The sequence below is a fragment of the Sciurus vulgaris genome (assembly GCF_902686455.1).
Source record: "Sciurus vulgaris genome assembly, chromosome: 8".
Classification (NCBI taxonomy): domain Eukaryota; kingdom Metazoa; phylum Chordata; class Mammalia; order Rodentia; family Sciuridae; genus Sciurus; species Sciurus vulgaris.
Genome location: NC_136468.1, coordinates 137,770,661 through 137,793,846, shown reverse-complemented (window position 1 = coordinate 137,793,846; position 23,186 = coordinate 137,770,661). Strand labels below are relative to the sequence as shown.

The 23,186-nt window shown below is 45.1% G+C and overlaps 1 protein-coding gene across 5 annotated transcripts; it reads left to right on the top strand.

Annotated features, from left to right (window-relative positions):
• Nucleotides 1–364: 364 nt before the first annotated feature.
• On the top strand, nucleotides 365–23,186 carry MLEC (malectin). 5 transcript variants are annotated; one of them, XM_079149398.1, is made up of 5 exons: nucleotides 365–389; nucleotides 15,503–15,681; nucleotides 16,253–16,429; nucleotides 16,534–16,591; nucleotides 17,753–23,186. In XM_079149398.1, exons 2-5 carry the CDS (start codon nucleotides 15,517–15,519, stop codon nucleotides 17,980–17,982), a joined length of 630 nt encoding a protein of 209 aa, XP_079005524.1. In that variant the 5' UTR covers nucleotides 365–389; nucleotides 15,503–15,516; the 3' UTR covers nucleotides 17,983–23,186. The 5 variants fall into 5 exon arrangements, with proteins under 5 accessions (XP_079005524.1, XP_079005521.1, XP_079005525.1 ...); XM_079149395.1 differs by lacking the exon at nucleotides 365–389 and adding an exon at nucleotides 8,370–8,491; XM_079149396.1 differs by lacking the exon at nucleotides 365–389 and adding an exon at nucleotides 8,945–9,336.

Sequence of the window (23,186 nt, the reverse complement as noted above, 5' to 3'; positions counted from 1 at the left end):
CACAGAAAATTCTATTATAAAAGTCAGATTAGCCATTGCTTTTAGAGAGGAGGAGGGGCCCAGACAGGGGCTTTTCGGATATGGGGCAAAGTTCTACTTCCTGACCTGTAGGGTGGTAACAGGGTGTTTATCTTATAATAATTCACTAAGTTGTCTGTTTGCTCTGTGTGGTTTTCTGTTTGCCTTGTTTTACAAGAGAGAGAGAGAGAGAGAGAGAGAGAGAGAGAGAGAGAGAGAGAGAGAGAGAGAGAGAGAGAAAGAGAGAGAGAGAGAGAGAGAGAGAGAGAGAAAGAGAGAGAGGGGGGGGGGGGTTGGGGGGAAGAGTGGACTCAGAAGCTAACTACCTGATTCAGATCACAGCTCTTCCATCTGTGAGCTGTGTCATCTGGGTGAGTTATCAGCCCCTTTGGGTCTCAGTTTCCTCACCTTTAAAATAGGGATGTCGTTACAGGGTTATTTTGAAACAAGTTAGTACAGTTGGTCCTCCGTGGATGTGGAACATGACGATTCCACCAACCGTGGATCAAAAAATTTTAAAACAGATGTAAAGAATTTTTCTTGTCCTTGTTCCCTAAATAACACAGTACAAAACTATTTACAGAGCATTTACATTAGGTATTACAAGTAATCTAGAGATGATTTAGTGTGTAGGTCATATGCAAATGCAATGCCATTTTATATAAGGGACTTGGGCATCCATGGACTTTGGTATCTGTAGATACTGAATCCATCCCCATTGCATACTGTGGGTACCAGACCCCACCCACCATCAGTACCAAGGGATGACTGTATACATAAAGACCTTGGAACTGTGCCTGGCATACCCTGGCATATGGTAAGCATTATTACAGCTCTCGCTATTAGTATTGTTATTATTGCTATTCCCTGTTGCCTCTCACCCTCTCTCATGTCCTCGCGTGTCCATGATTCCTCTCTCAAGGAGAGCAGAAGGGAAAGTCAGTCATGGCCTTCTTTAATGGCTATGCCAGAACTTCTCGCTGACAGCGAAAAGATAATCAGAGCTTAAATCTTATCTGGCTCCATGACCTGACTGTCTGTACTGCATGGTCCTGCAAGGTGGCCCTGATCCTGTTGTGCCCGTGGCTCTGGTTGCAGTGCAGGAATATCTCTTCACCAAACCTACCCCCTGCTCCTGCTCTCTGGCTGATGGCTATCTTTCAGGTCAGGGGTTCTGAATATCACGAGCAAGCTTTGGTGTTAACAAGGACCTGGGTTCTGAACCCAGCTCTGCCACTTAAGGTAAAGGATGTATGTGTATAGGATGTACGTGTTGAGGAAGTTTTGTTCTCTTTGAGCCACGATGTCTATTATTAGTAATAATAATTGTACCTACCTAGTGGGGTAGTTGTGAAGAAAGAGCCCATACAGGATGCTCTGCAGAGGGCCTGGCTCAGGAGCTTCATGCTATTCCCTCTGCTTAGAATGCTTTTCACTGAAGCATGAAATTTATGGCCTGATTTGTACTTATTGTACACCTTTTTCTTTTCTTTTCTTTTTTTTTGTCTAAGGATTAAACCCAGGGGAACTTTACCACTGAGCTCCATCCCTAGCCCTTCTTATTTATTTTTAATTTTTTATTTTTTTTGCGGTACTGGGGATTGAACCCAGGGCCTTGTGCTTGTGAGGCAAACACTCTACCAACTGAGCTATATCCCCAGCCCTTATTTTTTAATTTTTATTTTGAGACAGGGTGTTGCTAAGTGGTTGAGTTTTGACCTTAAACTTAGGATCCTCCTGACTTAGCCTCCTGCGTCACTGAGATTCCAGGAGTGTGCCACCGTATCAGGTTGTATGGATGATATTTCACCATTTTGTCCACTGAAACATTTTATTTGAATGTGATATATATATCACATATATATATCACATTCCCAGAAAAAGAATCCCAGGATTTTCCCTCCTGTGTTTTTCATACTGCTGCTCTGTGGTCCATGGTGCCCATTGAGGTTGTTGGTACAATGTAATCCAACTGATGAAACAGGGGTAGATTGTTCAGCCATTTTTCTAGATCTTTGAGCTGCACGTCACATCAGAGCTTGATCACTACACACGTTTAAGCTGCCTGCACGGTTCACAAAAACTTTCCCAGTTCTGTGGTCATGGGTGATTCAAATTTGCCAGTGTTATCATATTTCATGGACACAGTTAGACACTGGACAATGACTCTAGGGCATGGCCTCATAAAGACCTGGCATTTGTCTCTTGGGCATTGTTGGTGGTCTTGAGAGAATCAGCCAGGACATTCATGCACACCAATATGGTAGCATGGAAAGATGATAGAAAGAGCCATTTCAATACATTTCTATCTCCTTAGTATTTGCTACCTCCTGCCCCTCATTAGAACGTAAACTTCATGTTGGTGGGGACCATTTCTATCTTGTTCTCTGCAGTATCTCCTTGTCTAGTAGGCATTTCCCAATTGCTTATTGATTGAATGAACACAACCCATGAAAATACAAATATATATATATTTGTCCACTTCCCTATCATCTGTCTTCCCTGGCTGGCAGGTGAGGAACACAAGAAGTTCAGAGGGGACATGACTCACCAAGCTTATGCGTCTAGTAGATGATAAAGATCGTCCTGGTGTTCCTGATTCCATTGAATTGTGTCCTTAACACACTGAAAAAGTCTGGGAGATGACTTTTCCGGTGACATATATAGAGTGCTGCGATGCCGTGAAGTCTGCTGTCTGATTTAAAGATTTTCATAACGTTGTCACAGATGAGGAAACTGAGGTGCAGGAGGGAAGTGACTTGTCCTAGACCACCCATATGGGAAAGTTGTTGCTTTTTCTGTCCTCATGCTCAGCCACCATAGGCCTGGCTGGCTCTTTTCTGTGACTCATATCCTTCTGGGGGAAGCAAAGACATGCCAAGTCCATTCTTCTTCCCCTGAAGTTGGAGACCCAGCCAGGTTTCTCAGTTAAAGTTGCCCACTGGGGACAGGGCCAGGAGACAGCATGGTAATCTCCTGATCCCTCTCTGGGTGGCTCTGATCTCTCTGTGGTTTAATTTTCAGAGGCTCCAGGCCAGAAAATTTGGCTTTGGGACCAGACCACCCACCTCAGAATCTAATGGCTACAGGGCTGGTTGAGCAGAGGGTCAGGCTGGCCCCCACCCCTTCTATGAGTTTACCTTTTGAACTTTTATTGTAAGCTTATCCTTAAGGGGGAAATATATCCCATTAGCTTAAAATAGGCAAGACTTAATTAATAGCATTCTTTGTTCTTTAGATCCTTATCTATACAGGAAGACACACCCCTTTTGAGTTTTGTGGGTCAAGGTGAATTTGTCTCTAAGGGCTCATAAACAGCTGCTCCATCTTCCACTTTTGAACTCTGGATCTCTTTGCCTTTTCCCTCCCCTGAATGGAAGGGTTTTTCCCAACTCCTTAGCCTGAGCCCTTCACAGCAGCCTTTGCCAGTATCAGATTGCCAGTATTACATGTTAAAATCATTTCTTCTTACAGAAGCCCACACACAGGGGAGGTCTTCTAATTATAATCATTTCACAGGTGAGGAAGTTGAAGCCCAAAAAGGAGAAATGACTTTCCAGAGGCTGTCTAGCTCTCAGAAGTACAACTAGGCTAGCTGGGTGCCCCGGCTCACACCTGTAATCCCAATCACTTGAGAGGCAAGGTTGAGGCCAGCCTCAGCAATTTAGTGAGGCTCTAAGCAACTTAGTGAGACAATGAAAAATAAAAAGGACTGGGGGTGTAGCTCTGTGATAAAGCACCCCTGGGTTCAGTCCCCAGTACAGAGGCAGGGGCGTAGGGGTGGGGAGTGGACAGCTTAGAACTAGGCTATGAGTCCGAGTCTCTTTGCCCCCAAACACCTATGACTCTTATCTATTGAGCACTTAGCTCAATGGTCCCATAAAGCTCACTTTTAAAAATACACATCTTTAATCCCAGCAACTGCAGAGTCTGAGGCAGAAAGATTGCAACTTTGAGGCCAGCCTCAGCAACTCAGCAAGACCCTCAGTAGCTTAGTGAGACCCTGTTTTAAATAACAAACAAAAGAACTGGGAAGGTAGCTCAGTAGTAAAGTGCCCTTGGGTTTAAGTCTAAGTACTAAATAAATAAGTAAATATTAAAAAAAAAAAAAAAGAGCTAGGGGTATAGCTCAGTGATAGAGCACCCTGGGGTTCAATCCCAGCACACAAGAAAATAAATAAATAAGCCAAAAAGCTCCACAGCGTGTGACTTTGGGCAAATGACTTTACTCTCCTGAGCTTTGGGGTACTGGACTGAGTCACATTCCCAGTCCTTTTTCATTTTGAGACAGGGTCTCATTAAGTTGCATAGGGCCTCACTAAGCTGCTGAGGCTGGCTTTGAACTTGCGGTCCTCCTGCCTCCATCTCTTGAGCCACAGGGATTACAGGTGTGCGCCACAGCATCTGGCATCCTTCTAGCTTCTTGAGGGGGCTGTGAGACTCAGATGGGCGACAGTCAGCAGTTACTGAGAACCTGCCATCAGAGCCTGCCTGGGTTTCTAAGCCTTATCTCAGGTTTGGATGGAATGATGGTGAATTTTATCCTTTTAAAGTTCCCTTCAATATTGCCTGCCTTTTTTACAAAAAGTGTGTCTTGTGAGGTGGACCATCCCATTTGCATTTTAAGTGAGAGGAAACTCAGAGGAAGGGAGTACCATGGCTGGGAAGTCACAGAGAAAGAAACTGAATGCAGTTCTTCTCACCCCAAAACTGTAGTTTCTATTATTCTACAGAGGCAAGTACTCCGTTCTGAAGGGTGCTGGAGGTGTTGAAGAAAATGAAAATTTTGCACAAAACGAGCCCCAGCTGAAGGTGTCAAAAATACAGCTACTCAGAGTAATCAAAGTAATATTTTTTTTTGCACCAGTGATTGAACCCAGGGGTGCTTGACCACTGAGCCGCATCCCAGCCCTTTATATTTTTATTTTGAGGCAGGGCCTCACTAAGTTGCTTAGAGCCTCACTGAATTGCTGAGTCTGGCCTCAAACTTGTGATCCTCCTATCTCAGCCTTCTAAATCACTGGGATTACAAGTGTGGGCCACCATGCTTGGCTTCAAAGTGTTCTTGAACTCTCAGATGGGGAATGACCTACAGCAGGCAGGAAACACTGCAACTGGTGTCCAAGGTGGTCATTATCTATAGAAAAATGGACTGGGCCAGGGCTACCTGGGCATTGATACCCTTCTCAGCTTTCCCAGCGTTCAGACTCCCTGCATGCTGAACAGTCCATACAGAGGAGGTCTGGGGATACTTGAGGACCCCTTTGGGTTGGCGTTTTAGGAGATAATCCTCCTCAGAGGTAAGGCCTTCCAGCCTGGCTTGGCAGCTGAGACCCTAAACCTTTTGTCTTCTCCCCCAACCCCATCTTGAGCCTACTCTTGATACTTGTGCTGCTAGAAATTTGACAACCCCACGCACCACCCTTTTTTACCTAGTGATTGCCCTTGAACCAGCCTTTCTCAGATGAGACGATGTTCTGAAAACAGTTGGCCTCTACCCTTCTGGGCTTCAATTTCCTTAATTATACAATGGGATAGTAACTATGGGGCTTTCATATGGTGTGAGAATCTTATGTGATAAGGAAAGAGAAAGATTTAGTGAATTGAGGGGCCAAATACTTCTGTCAGGAAATCTCACAAATTTTACTAGCCCCAGGACAATTGTGCACAGTCTACAGGAAAAATTGTCACCTTCAAAGGGCATGGGGTTCTTCAGGAGACAGAGATTTGAGAAGACTGGTAATTTTGGAAATTTTACTTATTGAAAGCTGTGGGTGCTGGGCTGGGGTTGTGTCTCAGTGGTAGAGTGCTTGCCTAGTGAGGCACTGGATTCGATTCTCCGCACCACATATAAATAAATGAATAAAATAAAGGTATATCAACATCTAATAATAATAATAATGATAATAATAAAGCTCTGGGTGCGAAGTGTGGTAATGCATGCCTGTAAACCCAGCAATTTGAGAGACTGAGGCGGAAGCTTGTCAATCAAGTTCAAGGCCAGCCTGGGTGATTGAGTGGGATCCTTTCTCAAAATTAAAAAAATAAATAAATAAATAAAAAGAATTGGGGATGTCACTCAGTGATAGCGTGTCCCTGGGTTCAATCCCCAGTAGCAGGAAAAACAAAAAAAAGTTATGGGGATGGGAGACATACCTAAAAGCAAGATCCAGCAAACTATTAGAGTACAAGATAAGGACCAATGGGGTCCAAGTTGGAGGAAGCAGGAACTTCAGAGAGTTTTTCATTTTTAGTATGACAACTGGTTAATTGCTTGGCTTATTATGCAAGGCATGGATGTCAAAAATAAAATCAGATCAAGTTAAAAATTTAAGAGTTTATTGTGCATACAAAGGAACAGTCCATGAATCTGGAGACTGCAAACTGAGATTGGCAAGTTTCAGTTTATAAAGCATGAAAGAGGAAGTATTTTTGACCTTTCTCTAGATTTGACTGTCAAATAGTCTTTCTAAGACAAACAAAACTGTTTAAAGTGACTTGTCTATAGCTGATTAGGTTAATTCCATTGAACCATGCTATTAAGGACAAAAATCTTCATGCATTTTATTTTTAGAGTTATTTCTGGGGGAAATCAGGATGATTTAAGTTTCAGCTCTAGAGCTAGAGGTGGTTGGTCTTGAGGTATCTAAGTTGTAGCCTCCATTTTTATTTGTTATTTAACAATTCTAAGAACTTTATTATGTATATTGCTACCTGGTCCTCCTCCTCTGGTCTCATTATCTTCTCTAATCCTCACATCTGCACAGGAACAATTTGGAATAGGAACAATTATTATCTCTATTTCACAATTGAGGAAACAAACTCAGGGAACTATATCATTTAGGTAAATGTAGATCTGGATGTGAAACCCAGGAAGCTTCAGATCCCATGCTCATCCTGCCTCCAGGGTCTCAGAATTTACATTTTACAGATGAGACAGCCTAATTCATGAGTAACTGGATCTCAAAAAGGGGGCCAGGTTCCTTGGTAGAAGGGTAGTCCAATCAGGAATGGAATTTGAAGAGCTCATTAGGGGTAGTCAGGTACATCATTTATCTCCTGAGGTGACCAAAGATCTAGAGGACTGAGAGAAGGCTAAAGATTAGAACTTTTGAGGTGTTCTCAAAGGTTTCGTCCATTTTTGTGATTGCTTCTCCCGCAGGAGACTGCCTGGAAATAACATAAGCATGAGCAGTGTAGTGTGCAGCTGGAACGTGGGCTCTGCTAGCCCCTGCCTGGAGGGGGAAAGCTGCATCACTTCTATAACTCTGTTCCTTATTTGCATCATGTCCCTACTCTAAGGGCTATTCAAGCCTCTGTGTTGACAGGTTCCTCCAAAAATAACGTGTTTTTTTTTTTTTTTTTTGAGAGAGAGAGGAGAGTGGAATTAGAATCTCGAGTGCAGGGCTCCAACGGAAACAAGTCTATTCAGGAAGAATCAAGGCCAGATACTGGAGTTAGACTAGGGGGTAATACATTCAAAAGTTACCCCTGGGGCTGGGGATAGTGCTCAATGATGGAGAGCTTGCCTAGCATGCAGGGGCCCTGGGTTCCATCCCCATCACTACAACACACACATAACAGAACCCCTAAAAGTTACACCTGTGAGGTCTGGCCTCAAGGGGAAAGGAATTCTGATGCATTGAAATTCCCCACTATGTCGTTCATTTTGGCACCCTGTTCTAAATAATTGGGTCATGAGTTCTTTAAACATCTATGATTCTCATGTGGGGCTCCAGGTGTGTTTTTGCTGCACTAAGCTCATTGCCTAGCACGTAGTAGGTAGGGTTGTCAGATAAAATGCAAAGCGTACAGCTGTTTGAATTTTAGATATTGTTTTTTTAGTTCCATTTGTTTATATTAAAATTCAAATTAAACTGGGTTTCCTGTGTTTTATTTGCTAAATCTGACAATCTTATTAGTAGGGACTGGACAAGTATTTGTGGACGAAATTATTGAATAGTTTTCTGCCTTGGTTCTGCCCTACACTGGTGGTGAGACCGCTTGGCAACATAGCCTCTCTCTGAGCCTGTTCTCCCATTGCAAAAGTGGGAGTTTGGGGCAGACACCGAAGAGCAGGATCACCGTGTAGGAAAGTGCTGGGCAGAGTAGGCAGGGAAGTCGGGTAATGCCTGTGCCAGGTAACCCTTAGGCACTGGTGGCTACTACTCCGGCCAGGGCCCAGGAAGCCCCGACTCGGTCTCCAGGTTTAGAGGCCGGCCAGAGGCTGTCGCTATGGAGACGCGGGCAGCCTGCAACCCCTCCCGCACAAAGCCACGCGTTTCCGCTGCGTTGGAGCCTTCTGATTGGATGGCCGCTTGGACTCTACCACCCGCTCAGAACCCGCTAAGGGGTAGGGGCGGGACCCTATCCTCGTGGGGCGCGTGTGCTCCAGTCGTGTGCGTGTGGCCTCTGGCAAAAGCTGGGTCCTTTGTCTCACACGGTGAAAAGGCTGAGTCTCTTAGGATGGGAGGTTAGCCACTGCTTCTACTAGAGCTTATGCTCATGCCTCTGTCTGAGAAAAGAAGGGGCGGGAAAAACAGCATCGCCCCCTCCAAAGATTATACGGTTCCAAGATTTGGAGCACCGGAAGTGCTGGCGACGTGTCAGTGCGCCCTATCCTAAACCTTCCCCCCCACCCCCCAGGCCACCTTTCCCATTCAGCTGTGGGATTCCGGGGCCGCCTGGGCGCTGCACTCGCCACTTCCGCATCGGACCGCTGCTTCAACCGAACTCCCTCCCTCTGCGCGCGCTCCATCTCTTGCCCGATGGTTGGACCGGAGCCTGGGAGTGGCCACGCCTTTTCCCGCGTCCAATAGCCAATGGGCGGGGGGCTCCCGGCGGGGTGGTGGGTAATTAATGAGGACTGGGCGCTGATTGGCTACAGGGTCCTGGTTGGGAGGCTGGGCGGCGGGGTAGGTTGTTCCTGAGGTGGGAGGCGGCACCCGTGGCTGAGAAGGAGGCCCGAGAGCGACATGTCCCCGGCGGCTGAGGCAGAGCGGCCCGTGGCACTGTTTTACTGAGTCGGGGGCGGCCTGGCGGCGGGCCAAAGACGAAGGTCGGCGGGGGCTGCCCCCGCAGTGGTGGCGGCCATGCTGGGGCCCCGGGTGGTTGAAGGAGCCGCTGTGGCGCTTCTGCGACTGCTGCTGTTGATGCTCTTGCCGTCGCTCGGGGAGCCGGGACTCGGCGTGGCCGGCGTGGTTGGGGCCGGGTTGCCGGAGAGCGTCATTTGGGCGGTCAACGCGGGCGGTGAGGCTCATGTGGACGTACACGGGATCCACTTCCGCAAGGACCCTTTGGAAGGCCGGGTGGGCCGAGGTGAGAGCCCTTCGCCCGAGCTGCGGGATTCCGGGCCTGCGGTGCTGGGCGCAGCTGGTGGACGGCTGCGGGCCCAGAGCCCCTTCCTCGACTCAGGGCCCACGTCTCCGGAGCGAAGTTTCTTTGCAGTTTCCTCAGGGACCTGGTCATACGCCCAGGGCCTAGCACTGGCTCGAAGCTACCAAGAGCCATGGAGGCAGAGAGCTGGCGAGAAGTTATATTTGGACCTTGCATCCTGGATTTTCTCAACCGCTCACCCCCACCCAAACTGGGAAAGTAAAGACGAGGGCTGCCTGTTGCCCTTCGAGGCCAGGCGGGTTATAGGTCATCGGTGCCCCTGTTGTCTTATCGAGACAGTTCTTGGCAGATTCTTGCGACCCAGATATCTGCTGCTTTTTGTGCCCCTTCTAAAGGAGCCGTGCTTGATTCTTAGCCATATAGCAAGGAATCTTTGAAGGGGATGGGCCAGGAAAGTTTGATTGTAGCCTTCTCTCCCGCCCTCCTTTGGAACGAATATGTGTGCTTCAAAGTAGCGATGGTTATATTGAAGCCATCCCGCCCGTGAGTCTGGTGGCAGCGTGTCAACTGGGTCATCCAGTGTAAGATCTGAATATAAGAGTGTGGTACCACCTACCCCGGGTCATCCTAAGAGGTTTGATTCCAGCTCTTGGGAAAAGTGATTGTGACTAAACTGGTTGAGCAGCAGTGGCTTTGACAGAGCTGCTCTGTTCCAGAGATAGTGTAAGAGTTGTTAGGAGAGGTAGTTAAAAATGCAGATTCCTGGTCCCCACTCCACACCAAATAGATTAAACCCCCTGCTGAGACCCAGGTTTCTGTCCCCAGTTGCTGTGAGGTACTTTACTTTCAGACTACTCTCTGGGGGGAAATCTGCTCTAGATTTCTTTGTTTCTTCTATAAGTAGAATTGGAAAACAGGTTTAAGAAGGAAGTTCCTTGCTTCATGTGTTGTAAGGAGATTTATGCTATCTGCTGGGTTTAGAAGCTGCCAAATTGGCAATATGCCACTCCAGACAACCTAAGAGACAGACTTCTTTTTCCACAGCTCACATCTGGCTCTTGCCTGTACTAAAGGATTTCACTTAGTTTCTCCAAGTTAATTGCAGTTTCCTGGAAGTTTGTTATATTAGGAGTTTATTGCTTTTATACATATGAGGATCTTGGGACACAGGGCTTCTTTCTGAAGTTCTGTGTTTGTCTTGGAATTTGTTTAGCCCTGGCACGTAGATCCCAGTAGCCTGGGTTCAGCTGAGTCAGGGCTCTAGTCTTGCTGCAGCCAAAGCCAAACTTTATAGCAGGAGGTCATTGCTATCTCTCTCCTGGACCCTTCCTCTTTCTCGGTGGTCTGGACAGGGAGGAAGGAGGTCTGAGGAAACTGGAGACAGTTTGTGGACTTTGCCTCTTGAGATAACTGTGGTGAAAACAGTGTGCAAACGGTTTCTTTCACTGAGCAGATACCAGGCTTTATGTCGGTTACATTGTTCTAATAGGTCCCTTGTGCAGAGATAAAGCTGATGGAGACCACACAGGTTTACTCCCCAGGTACTGATCTTACTCAAAAATTCTGACTTTGGTTTGCTGGTGTAAGTGTTTTTTTTTGTGATTGTTTTAGTCTGGTTAGCAGTGAGCCAGGCTCTCTATCCTTGGGTTATTACCTCATGGTTGTAGTTCCTTTAGAGTTTATTGTAGCAGGTAAAATTACATGAGACCTACCAGAGCTCATGCATATTGGAGTCCTATTTCTGACATGGGCCATTGGACATTTTTTACAAATGGAGGTTCCCTGCCTGTGCCAGTCTGGGTATGAATTGAATAGTATTAAGGAATAGATGGGATAAAGTGTTAAGAGTTGAACTAGCTTGTTGCTACTTTGGGCTTACCAGATTCCTGAGAGTAGCATTTTTCTGGCATTGGGTCTGGGACTGAGATATGTGTAAGCTTCCACCCAGGAATCAACTTTCTAATTTCTTCTTTGCTTAGGGAGTCAGCCCCACCAAGGGAAGTGCAGCTGTTCACTCTGCCTTTCCTTCTTTGGCCCTGTTCAGATAAAGGTGTGCCAGGTATTTGGAGACCCTTGCCTTATGCAGCTATTTACACTGATTGCAGTAGGAGCTGTAGACCCTATTTTTTTCCCCACATGCTTATGATATTGTTCCCAGCATGCTGAGGAAAGTTCATTTTGTGTAGATTGAATTCAGGTGCTTGTTGCCAAATTTGTCCAGATAAGGGTTTGGCCTGCTTTTGAACTTGCTGTTTCTCTGTAATTTCTTTGTAGTTCAGCATTCTTATAACTGAGTGGCCCAGGGCACCTGGTGCCTTATGATTCAAAGTCTCTTCATAATGTTTATTGACTTTCATTTCTGCCTTGAGGATAGCTAGTGCTCATAGCCTGGGAAAGGCATTTTTAATCTGTGTGCTTCAACAGTTAGAAGTATAGAAAGTGATTCAGCAGTGTTCACCTTGGGGTTTTGGCATGCTAGACAATACAGGTTCTTCTTAGCTTCCTTATTCTGGATCCCTTTGGACTCTGACTAGGAAAAGACCTGATTATTTGGCCTAAGGGTACAGAACTTGGCTTGGTTATAGAGGAAGGCTATTTCCGCTTCATAGAAAGATACTTGCTAAAGTTGTATGACCTTGAGGAACTTTCTTTACCTCTCTGAGCCTTATTTTCCTTCTTAATAATACTTCTCATTCCTTAGAAATCTCGGCATGACTTTGTAAACTCTCCTGTCCAGAGAAGGATAAACTGTCACTTTTTTTTTTTTTTTTTTTTTCCTTCTCCTGCTTGATGACCTTTTACATGGAATTAAAAATAGGGCAGAACATGGCTGAAGGGGAGTTGCTGGCGGAGGACCTGAGCTTATCAAATTACCAATTCTGTATTCCTAAGGAAGACCCTTTCCTGGACTGCCTTCCTTTTGACTGGGGAAGGATTTGGCCTTGGGGAGATAAGAACTCAAAAGTTAGGGTGAGAGAGAGAGGGGGCGGGGGAGAGAGAGAGGGGGAGAGAGAGAGAAAGACAGACGTTGCTGTCTCTGATTTGCTTAGAGTTCTCTCCCTGTAGAATTTGTTTAGAATTTTCTCCCTATACTGTTACCCAACAGGCATGCTTCATCTGCAGGCCCTCTGAGTGCTGGAATTTCACAGGAAGAGAATTAGATCCCTGAATCCCCAGTTCCTTGCCTCTGTCCATTCAGACTAATTCTTGAGGTACTAGCCTCACTTGAGAAAGAATCTAGTGATCAGGAGTCCTGGTGTGGAGGTGCTGAGAGATTTTGCAGCACCAAGAAGTGTTTCATAACAAAATAAAGGTATTGTGTCCATCTACAACTAAAAATTTAAAAAATAAAATAAAAAAATAAAAAAGAAGTGCTTCATGGTGGTAGTCTCCTACTCATTCTGGCTTTTCAACTCCTGTGCTTCCCAGCTGCTGTTTTCTAATTAGTTTTGTTGCTTCTTTTTTTCCTTTTAGACCATTACTCTAAATTCTCTTTAGAGCAGAAACATTTATTTAGGGCATATCCTTTCCTGGCTGGTATACCTTCATATCTGTCCGTGCTTTCCTCTGTGAGGCACTATATTAAGCTCTTTACAGATATTTTTTACTTTATTTATTTTAATGATACAGGTGTTTTTATCCTTACCACAACTCTTTGGGTAGGTGATATCTCCATTTTATAGGTGAGAAAACAGACCTAGAAAAAACAACTTGTTCAGCATCTCTTAGTGGCAGAGCCAGGATTCAAATCTAGGCCTGCCTTACTCTAAAATCTATTTTCCAAGGAGCCTGGCTGTTCTATTTCGTAGAACTAAGAAGAAACAGACATAATGTAGGCCCTTTGGCCTCCTTACTTTCTAGTTAACTGTCTAAGCTATATTGTGTCAACTTTAGCAGTGTGCTGACTGTACACTTCATTGTATTTTAGAGAAATCTAGCTGTGAATGCACAAAGGCTAAGGAGGGAATAAAATTCCTTTTTGCTTCTGCATCCCTTGGGACTTAGGCAAATGCAACTTTGCGTGTGGCAAATCTGTTAGGATAGTCACTTGGGCTTTAAGGGGAAAATATTTAAAGATAATTCCAAGGTTGTTAAATAATTTTTGTTCACATAGCTGTTTGCTTAACTGTGGGACTGAGACTGCCACAGATTACATTACAGTTAGTTTCTTGCTTTTTCCATTTGGCAAGGAAAAGAAAAGATTCCCCACATGCACAAAAATTTCTGTGCATGTATGAATCAAATCTAGTTAATGTTCCAAATTTGTAAGGATCACAGTCCTCATGGAAGAGGACATTCTTAGAGCTCAATTGGAAGAGAAATAGCAGTCTTTTAGTCTTTATAGGTTTGTGTTCCAGGACGCAAGGCTTAGAAACATTTGGGACTTTCTTTTCTTTCTTTCTTTTTTCTTTTTTTTTTGCAGTATTGGGGATTGAACCCAGGGGCACTATACCATTGAGCTACTTCCTCAGCCCTTTTTATTTTCCCTATGTTTACCTCGAACGTGGGATCCTCTTGTCTCAGCCTCCCAAGTCATTGGGATTACAGGCATGTGCCACCTGGCCAGCCCATTCTTTGATTTCTTAAAGAGAAATAGGAAGAAAAATGTCTAAAGACAAAAATGCAATGAGTTTCCTGTTCCATTGTCTCATCAGTTCATCTGATCTCATGGCTAATGTCACTTACAGGAATTGTTAATAGTTATGTTTATTTTTTAGAGGACTTGACCTCAGCTACTAAGTCTTTTGGTTAATTTTTTACCTTTTGCCAGGTCTTCCTTGAAATTTTGGTGATTCAGAAGATAAAGCTCTGGGGATGACTTTAGGATCTCCCAAAGGATCTAGGTGGCGGGTGACTTCAGGGTCAATGTGATATTGGAAGGCAGTCTTGAAGTCTTAGTTTCATGCTGGAGGAGAAGTTACCCTACTGTTCCGTCTATAGTTGGGAAAGTAGACTTATGGGACACTGGAAGGTTAATCTAGGATAAAGGAATTGGGCTGCTCTCTGAAGGAGGAAGTATAAGTATTCATCTTTAGGGGCTGGAAGATGACACTTTTGTGGAAGGACCTTAGTTCAGTTTGTTGTGTGGGGGAAGAATACGAATACATAACTCATCTATCAATGCTGGGAGAGACCTGGGGACAATAGAGGTTTTTGACTCTTCTGATACTGACCCAAGGTAAGTAATTGTACTTTTGCCCTACATTGTTCCTTGTCAAGTTTGTGAAATGAATACGGTGTTTCCCCAGGACTTGGGCATCTTAAACCAGAGGTGTCAGTAGGACCCTGGCAGATTATCTTTCCTACAGATGCTCTAGACTCACAGTGAGTGTGGCATGGCTTCTCTGCTTTGTGGGCACTTCTTTTGTTGCTATTTTTTCATTCAGCAAGCAACATCAAGTGGCTGCTGTGTGCCAGGCACCATGGTAGGTGCTGGAGCCTTAGTAGAACTATTTTCTTCTGTTGGTTTAATTTAGGAAATGTTTAAGAGAGTGAGCAAGATGGAGTTTTATGAGTCTGGGAAGCAAGGTGCTTGAACCTATTGGAAATTAGAGAGTTCCACCCTTCTTTTTATGAGTCTGTCTTTTTTGCCAACCTTGAAACTTTCTGAATGAAATTTTTGAAAAAACAAGCTGGGGTACTCTTTGTATTAAAGATGATAAAGAATGACTTTCCTAACTAGTTTGTTTTAGATGCTTAGTTTTTCTGATTGAGAAAAAACATTTGAACTCAATCACCTTGATTAGAGTTCCTGGACATCCCCTGGTTTTAGGACGTTTTTCTGAAACTCTCCCTCTTGGGAAGCAGGCACCTGCAACATAGCACTTTCTTCACATAATGAGTTAGACTTGTTCTCTTCCCATTGTTCTCCAGATAGCCAGGGGGAACCATATGAATGTGCTTTCAAAAAGTTCCCCTGTGAAGGTTGGAGGGGGCTGTTGGAATGAGTTATTGTTTAGTTTCTTTCTTGTGCTCTTCTTTGGTAATGGCTCTGATTCCTGCTTTTATGTGAGCTCTGTTTGGAACCAGGTACAGAGGAGGTGGAAGGGTTATTAGCAATATCCTGGAAATGCTTCTGGCAGTTCTAGAGTCTCTGCTCTTTTATGTCTTGCCTCTGATGTGCTTTCTCTTTGTTTTTTGTCCCCAGCCTCAGACTATGGCATGAAACTGCCAATTCTGCGTTCCAACCCAGAGGACCAGATACTGTATCAGACAGAGCGGTACAATGAAGAGACCTTTGGCTATGAAGTGCCCATCAAGGAGGAGGGGGACTATGTGCTGGTGTTGAAATTTGCCGAGGTCTACTTTGCACAGTCCCAGCAGAAGGTAAGGTATTGACTTAGTGAGACGTTGCTACTCTTGGACAGTCCTTTGGTATGGGGCCACAGAGTGTCAGATCCTTCCAGAAGGGAGGAACAGATGAGCTTTTAGGAAAAGCTGGATTCCTTCTGCACCTGAGGAAACCATGTCCCATTGCCTGTGTGACTACACTTGCTTTGGGGGTTGGTGACAGAGCATTTCTAGACTCCTAGTTCTTGGCAACTAATGGATCCTGTTAAGTTCCTCCTGGTTACTCCTTTTAACTTGGTTTTCAGGGCCTTCTCGTTTTTAACCTTATCCTTGTCCTCTGTCCTTCTCTGTGAATTTCCTTCTTTCCATGCTGAGCTCTTTGTTTCTATTCTTTGTTCCTTGAGGCAAGTATGAAACCTCCATGGCAATGAAGGAAAATAGTTTTGATTTGGTTCAGGTAAAGGACTCCAGCCACCCTGGAATATATCTGGACTATCATTTTAAAAATTATTTTTGAACTTGAAGCCCAAGCTGGTTCACAATGTCATTCCTTGAAGCCTTGCGAAGCTGATGGTTTTGACATCCTCTCCTTTTCTAATTCTCAAAGGTATTTGATGTACGATTAAATGGCCACGTCGTGGTGAAGGATTTGGATATCTTTGATCGTGTTGGACACAGCACAGCTCACGATGAAATCATCCCCATGAGCATCAGAAAGGGGAAACTGAGTGTACAGGGGGAGGTGTCCACTTTCACAGGGAAACTCTACATTGAGTTTGTCAAGGTAATGCCCCTATGATGCCTCATGGTTGAGGAAGGGCTCAGAAGAGCGGGTAAGGGTAAGATGTTGGCTGCTATGTGGATTGACCACTCTTCCCCATTTCCTAGGGGTATTATGACAATCCCAAAGTCTGTGCACTCTACATCATGGCTGGAACAGTGGATGGTAAGTTGTGCTTTTGATTTGCTTTCTGACTCAGGCTGAAGGATGTGGTTGAGGAAACCCTCAGGAGATAATTTAGCTAATCATTATTTTGTAAACACTTAAAGCCAGATTGTGGGGAATTCAGAGTCAGAAACATGAGGATGAAGTATTTCATGATACTAGCCACAAGCTTTGATGAAAGATCTATGTTCTTACTATTACCATTTAGTCAACTGTTTGGCCTTAGACAAATTCTTTTAAGTTTCCTATGAATTGGGATTAATAATGGTTCCTATTGGCGTGCCTGACCCTTGTAGTCATTTGAAATTGCCTAAAACTTGTCCCCATTCCATTTCTTGCTGACATTTATTTCCTAGGAGAAAAAGGCAAAAGGAAGACTTTGTTAGGGTTTTGGTATGTTCTTAAGGACTCCAGTGTTGCTGGACTACACTGGGACAAAAGTTCATTTATTCATATCTCTTTGACCTTGGGATTCAGACTTAGGGTATATCTTTTGTTCAGGGTTTCCATTATCCTAGTTGCCAGCTTCCCAGCTGATTTTTACAGAGAAAGCTTGTATCTTAGTGACTTTTCTCCCCTGTCCTATCTCTGTGCCTTTACCCAAGGTGTCTTGAATACACTGAGTATCATCTCACTGTCTTGTCTTGGTGTCCCCTCCCAACTTTTATGTGATGGCATCTAGGAAGATGATATCTTACACTAGACAGCTTTGTGCTTGAGTCTTTGAGGAAGAGGCAGGACAGGAGAAGTGTGGGCTAGAACCCAGAATTCTGTAGATCAACTCTCTTCTTTAGTCTTTGTGTGAATCTATAGGAACTGTGGGCTTGTGGAAAGGAGGAGCGATTTGAAAGTTTAAATTTGGGGTGTGAGGTCATTGTCTCTGACCAGTCTGAACTTCCTGGGGCTCTGAAGAAGTGGGACAGGAGGGGAGTTAGTGAGCCTGTCTGTAAGCAGGGCTTTTCCTACTTTTTAGTTAAATCTGAGGAAGACTAGTGTTAATAACAACTCTGCTGTTCTTTAGGCTGGAGACCATTTCTGCTACTTCTCCTTCCTGTGGAGAAGGTCACAGGAGTTTCTTTATTGTGGCTCACTCGCTGCTCTTAAGGGTCATACTTACATGCAGTGGTTCTTACTTAATAGGCATTTTCTTTTTTGTGTTAGATGTACCAAAGCTGCAGCCTCATCCAGGATTGGAGAAGAAAGAGGAGGAAGAAGAAGAAGAAGAATATGATGAAGGGTCTAATCTCAAAAGACAGACCAATAAGAACCGGGTGCAGTCTGGCCCCCGCACACCCAACCCCTATGCCTCGGACAACAGCAGCCTCATGTTTCCCATCCTGGTGGCCTTTGGAGTCTTCATTCCAACCCTCTTCTGCCTCTGCCGGTTGTGAGAACAAGTGGCCATCCTGAGCAGGGTGGAGGGGAGTGGGAAACCAAACATGTTGATTTTGGTTTCTGTATTTTTCATAATGATATAAAAACAAAAAACAAAATGAAACAAACCCAACCAACAAACAAAGCCCACACACACAAAAAGTAAAGGTGATAAAAAGAGGGAGAGTGAGTGGAGAGCAGCCCTCATCCACTATCTGGTCCCAGGCCTGCTTCAGTCCCAGTCCTCTCTTTGTGGCTGGCCCCAGCTGTTGCTTTCCTTTCTGGGGTTTTTAGGTAAAAGGGTCCTTCCTGTCCAGGATCCTCATTTGTATACCGTAGGGAAAAGGACTCTGAACTCAGAGCAGTTATGGTTCCTTTTTTTAGGTTAGAAATTAACAATAGGGAAACATCATCTTATTACCTGAGAAGACCAGCACTGGGAGTTGGGTATGTTCTGAAGTCATGTCCACATAAGTTTTCAGATGTCTTGGGATTGAAAAAAATGTGTGTGTGAAGTTGTATAAATCAGATGGTAAAGGCAAAGAAATGGGAATGACAAAGAAAGCAGAGTAAATGCTTCCTTATTTGGAAGCCTTTCTGGATTAATCCAATGATGGTTCCTTCTCAAATATTTGAGTTTGTCGTCCCTGACATGTGCCAGTTAGAGGACTGTCTGGTATCCAAGACAATTAATTTATGTCAGGTCCTCAAATTGCCTCTGACTTGTCACCATAGCAAATCATTTTGATTTCAGTGCCTGTTGGGGACTTGATTTCTTAACTTTTTCCCTTAATCTGGCTCATTTGAAATCTCTTTTTCCTCTCAACCATCCCACTAAATTATTGCCAAGAAGGGAAGGAGACGTGGGGATTCCTGTGCTTGTATGTCTTATCTTCTACCACCTCACCTTGTTGGTACCTTCCTCCCTGGATCTCTGAGCCAGCAGCAAGGAGGACCTGACCCAGCAGTTCTTTACTGGCCCCTTTGTAGGGTCTTGCTGCCAGGGGACAGGGATGCTTTCCAGCCTGCAGCAACAGGACACTTGACCTTAAAAGTCTCTTCTGGTCTTTGGATTAGAAAAGGCTATGTTAGCATAATTTAAGAGCATCCTCAGAGACTTGAGCCCTACTAAGTGACTGACCACTGTTTAGAGTGTCTAGTATCTTATGTTCATTTATTGCCATGTCCTCTGCCCAGGGCTGCCCCAGTGAACTAGACTCATTGACTATATTGGCCCAGTGATTTTTCTCATTGATCTTAATATTATGCCCCATCTTTTCATCTCCCTATCCAAGTTGTAGCCAGGTTCTTGGTGTGATGGGGCTGAAAGAGTCCCAGTCAGCCTTAGTCCTGGCAGCTCTGAGGCTAACCTTAGCATCTAGGTGTCTGTCTGGAATTCCCTAGAAAAATGTCTGCTGAAGATGAAATGTCCCTTTTCCCCTCCTTTCTGATCACTGTCATTCATTTCTCTGTTAGGGCAACAATGAGGGAGGACCCAGCCAAGCTAAAAGAGATTTTGTGGGTGGGCAGGAGCAGGATTAACTTCAGTTTAAGCTGGAGCAGTATAGAATCTCAGGCCAGGCCCATCTTTCTAGAATGTGTTTGATTTTGAGTTTGCCTTACTAGATGTTGTTTAAGAGTTTTGTATATTTGAACTGTTCCTTATGTGACAAAAGTAAGTGGTTCTTGGGCTCATGTCCTGACTTTGGCTTTTAATGATTACTCCAGGCCAGCGTTTAGTCATTTGAGAATTGTAGCCTTTTATTTTCATGGTGACTTGGGCCTCAGTCCTAGGGTACTGAGTCAGGCAGCTGAATGACTGTGGCCTGAGGCTGCAATTGGAGGAGCACAGAGGTCTTGGAGTGCTCCTGAAGCCCCCTTCTAAAGGTTGAGGTACTGTCAGGGGACCAACTGCCTGGGCAGTGGACGTCCTGACTGGGCTTCTGACAGTGGTGTTGGTTTCTGTTCTCTCACAACTCCCAAAGGTGTGAGCCACTGCCAGTTGATGAGACAAGATGAAGGAGGACTCATTGCCTCCATTTTGCCTTGTTTGTTAGTTTGCCTGGGTCTCTGAGGAAGGAGGGGTCCTGCCCCGTCACCTCAGCCCATCTCTTCAGTGACTCATTGTCTCAGAAGGAAACCCTGACTCCTGGGGCCATTTCCTAATGGTACTGTAAGCCAAGCAGCTTTGCTTCTGCCTGTTTCCAAGCCCACTCCTTCCCCCAGGGACAGAATGGGTGCTTTCCTCTCTAGTTGTATCCAAAAGGAAGGAACATCTTTCTGTGGCTGACACAACTAAAGGGGAAGTGAGGAAACGGGGAGAATTATGGCGGGGGCTGGGATAGACTCCCCTGAAACCAAGCCCACCCAGCTGAAAGAGCTGCCCAGGGCTAGCGATAGCTAGCTGGCTCATGTTGCTGAACTTGAAAGCTTTTTTTTTTTTTTTTTTTTTTTTTGGCTCCTCCAAGATGATAAAGGTACATGAAGTTTAGGTTAAAGGGATGGAATGGGGCACACTTTATTTGTATTTTTGTATTGTATATGTCAAGAATTACTCTGTTCATCTTTTGCTTTTTGCACTCTTTGTTCTCCATCTGTATTTTGAACGAGTGTGGGACTGAGGCTGGGCTGTTGGGAGTCTGTCTGGGGCTGGGATCTGTAAGTAATGCCAGTTAGCAGGTGGGGGAGGAGAGGCCAGACTCTTCTACTCCACTACACATTGTCCCAGGTTTTTAGAGTCCATTGAGCCCAACTGGCCAAAGAGCAGACAACCAGGGCAAAGCTCCTTTTTCCAAAAGCATGGTCCTAGTGCAGTTTCTAGAGGACCATGCTAAGATGTCTGCTGGAGGTGGGCTGAGTCTGGTTGATTGGGTTAGGGGCCCACCAGTCTCTGATTGGACTATTTTGGGCCTTACTCATGCTGACTGAAAAATTAAGAAACTCTTGAGTCCATGTCCCCTAAATCAAATCCATTTTTTTTTTTTTTTCCCTGAAAAATCTCCCTGAAAATTTTTTCCTGAAAATTCTCCTGAGGAGAAGCTGCTCAGTGGATGATTTAAAAGATAATCTTTAAGCTTCGGTGGTGTCAGACTCCCAGGAGGACCAGCCCTGACCTGCAGGGCCACCTTGTTGTTCAAGGGTGTGATCATTTGCTCTGCTCTCACTGAGAAGGAGACACAGGTCACATTAGAGGTCATGTGGGCTTTGGTGAGGTAAAGTTTGCATTAGGCTTACCTCCCCCTTTCTGTGCCTGGAAACTGTTGGATCTAGTTTTAGAAGTGTGGTTTGACTTTCTCTTTTCTGGAGAAGCTTCTGTTTTAAGGAATTTCTCTTCCTTTTTGTCTTGCCCCAATCCTTTCCTGGGAAGACCTGGCCCTGACTTCTAGAATCTCAGCTGAGAGTTTCAGAAAACAGCAGCAGTATTTTCCTTCTCCTAGCACTTAGATCCCTTTCCCTAGAAATTGGTTCACCTCGGGATGCCCAAGGAAAGAATCAGCAGGTTCTCTACCCCCTCTGGGGATTGGGGATGAACCTACCCCGGTCAGCACAGTGCCTTTTCCTCTCCTGCTCTGAGCCAGGGTGGGCATTCCCTCTAGATTCAGGTTGGGGCAGGGGTCTTACAGTCCCTGCCTTGGGGCTGCTTCCCCATCCCTCCCCTCCCCTTTGCTGGCCTACTTTGATGTAATTCAAGTGTCTTCTTGCCTTGAGGAGCCTTAATGGCATCAAGAGACAACATGTAACATTGTCCTCCATGCCTCTCCAAAAGGATCTAGGAGAGTAGGTGAACTTTCCCAAGTGAGAAACTTATAGATGATCCTGTTTTTAAAAAGACAGGGCCAGGGGAGGTATGCTTTGGGCCACCTTCTGCTGTGGCCTCTGAGGAAGGAGACTGGGGTAAGGCTAAGTGAGAGTGTACTGAAGCAGAACCACAAACACTCAGGATCTGCTCAGAATCTCAGAAGAAATCTTCTAGGGAAAGATATAATTAGGGATCAAAGAGCTGTAAGAAAATTGCAAAGAAGCCTTAATGTTCATGCTTCAGAGAGATCAGAGCAATTTTCCTTTTCAGTCTGAGCTAGGCTCTTTCTGTATTTGGACCTCTTCTGGAGCAAGAGGGCTAGATTTCCTCACATTGTAAGCTTAGCACCAATGGGTCAGCTGCCTAGTGGGGGTGGGTTTTTTTGCACATTTGTGGCTGTCGATCTGGTTTGTCCTTCTCAAGCTGCCTTTGTCTCGCTTGCTTTGGGTGACCAAATCATCTTGATAAGAGCAGATGATTTGGGGACTGACTGGGTTGGCAGGAAAAGAGCAGGATGGATCTCTTGGGACGGGTTCTTCCCAGGAGTATAAAAACAAGGAGCCAGGATTGTGCTGGCAGCCAGGGAAACAGTAGTGCCTGTTGGAGTTGGCAGAGAGGGCCTTGGCACCACTCACATCCAGGCAGTCTTGTGAGATGGGAGCGCGTAGCACCGGGAAAAGAAGAACTCCATTCTCACCTCTATTTTGAGCTTCAGTGCTTTATTTCAGCATGAGGAAAAACAACAACAAACTGAAGTGCGCTTTCCGTCCTTTCAAAGGACAACTGTCGGGAAAGGAGAGCCGAGTTGCCAGGTGGGAGGGGAGAATTGGCAGGGAGAGACGATATGGCAAAACCAGGAAAGAGACTTTCTTGACAACTCTTTTCTCTGGTGTGTCATGATCCAGGGAATGAAAAGAAATTTGACCCTGGATTAGCTCCCTCCTTGGATTTAAGGAATGTTACCTTTCCCTTCCATGAAATTTCTCCCAGGCCACTGTTAGCTGTCCATTCTGAGCTCATGGTAACCTCTTAAACCATTATTGGCCTAAGCTGACTTGTCCAGCCCTCCGAGTTAGGCCTGGCTGCTCTGTTTGGTACCAAGTATTGGAGGAAAAGTGTCAGTTCTTAGTAGCCCTTGTAGCTCCTACTCTAGTTCCCATCCTTTCCCTGAAGAGGCCAAACAACTCTTCACCTGTAGCCACAGTATGTATTTACAGCAGCACAGTGAGATGTACTTGAGGGGCTTTGAACCTGGCTGGCCAGGGAAGCAGTAGGGGTGGATAGAGCTGTCTTTCCTTCTGGGCTGTCTCCATCTGTCCCTGCCCCTTCCGTGCCCCACCCCACTCCCACCAAAAAGTAAAAAATCAGGATGTTTTTTCACTGTCCATTGCTTTGTGTTTTAATAAACAATTTGCAGTGACA

Excerpts from the sequence above, each read along its gene's own strand:
- MLEC (XM_079149396.1), top strand. The coding sequence starts at position 9,111 with ATGCTGGGGCCCCGGGTGGTTGAAGGAGCCGCTGTGGCGCTTCTGCGA. Across the intron at positions 9,337-15,502 it reads GGAAGGCCGGGTGGGCCGAG|CCTCAGACTATGGCATGAAA; the intron begins GTGAGAGCCCTT and ends TTTTGTCCCCAG. Across the intron at positions 16,592-17,752 it reads CATGGCTGGAACAGTGGATG|ATGTACCAAAGCTGCAGCCT; the intron begins GTAAGTTGTGCT and ends TTTTTGTGTTAG.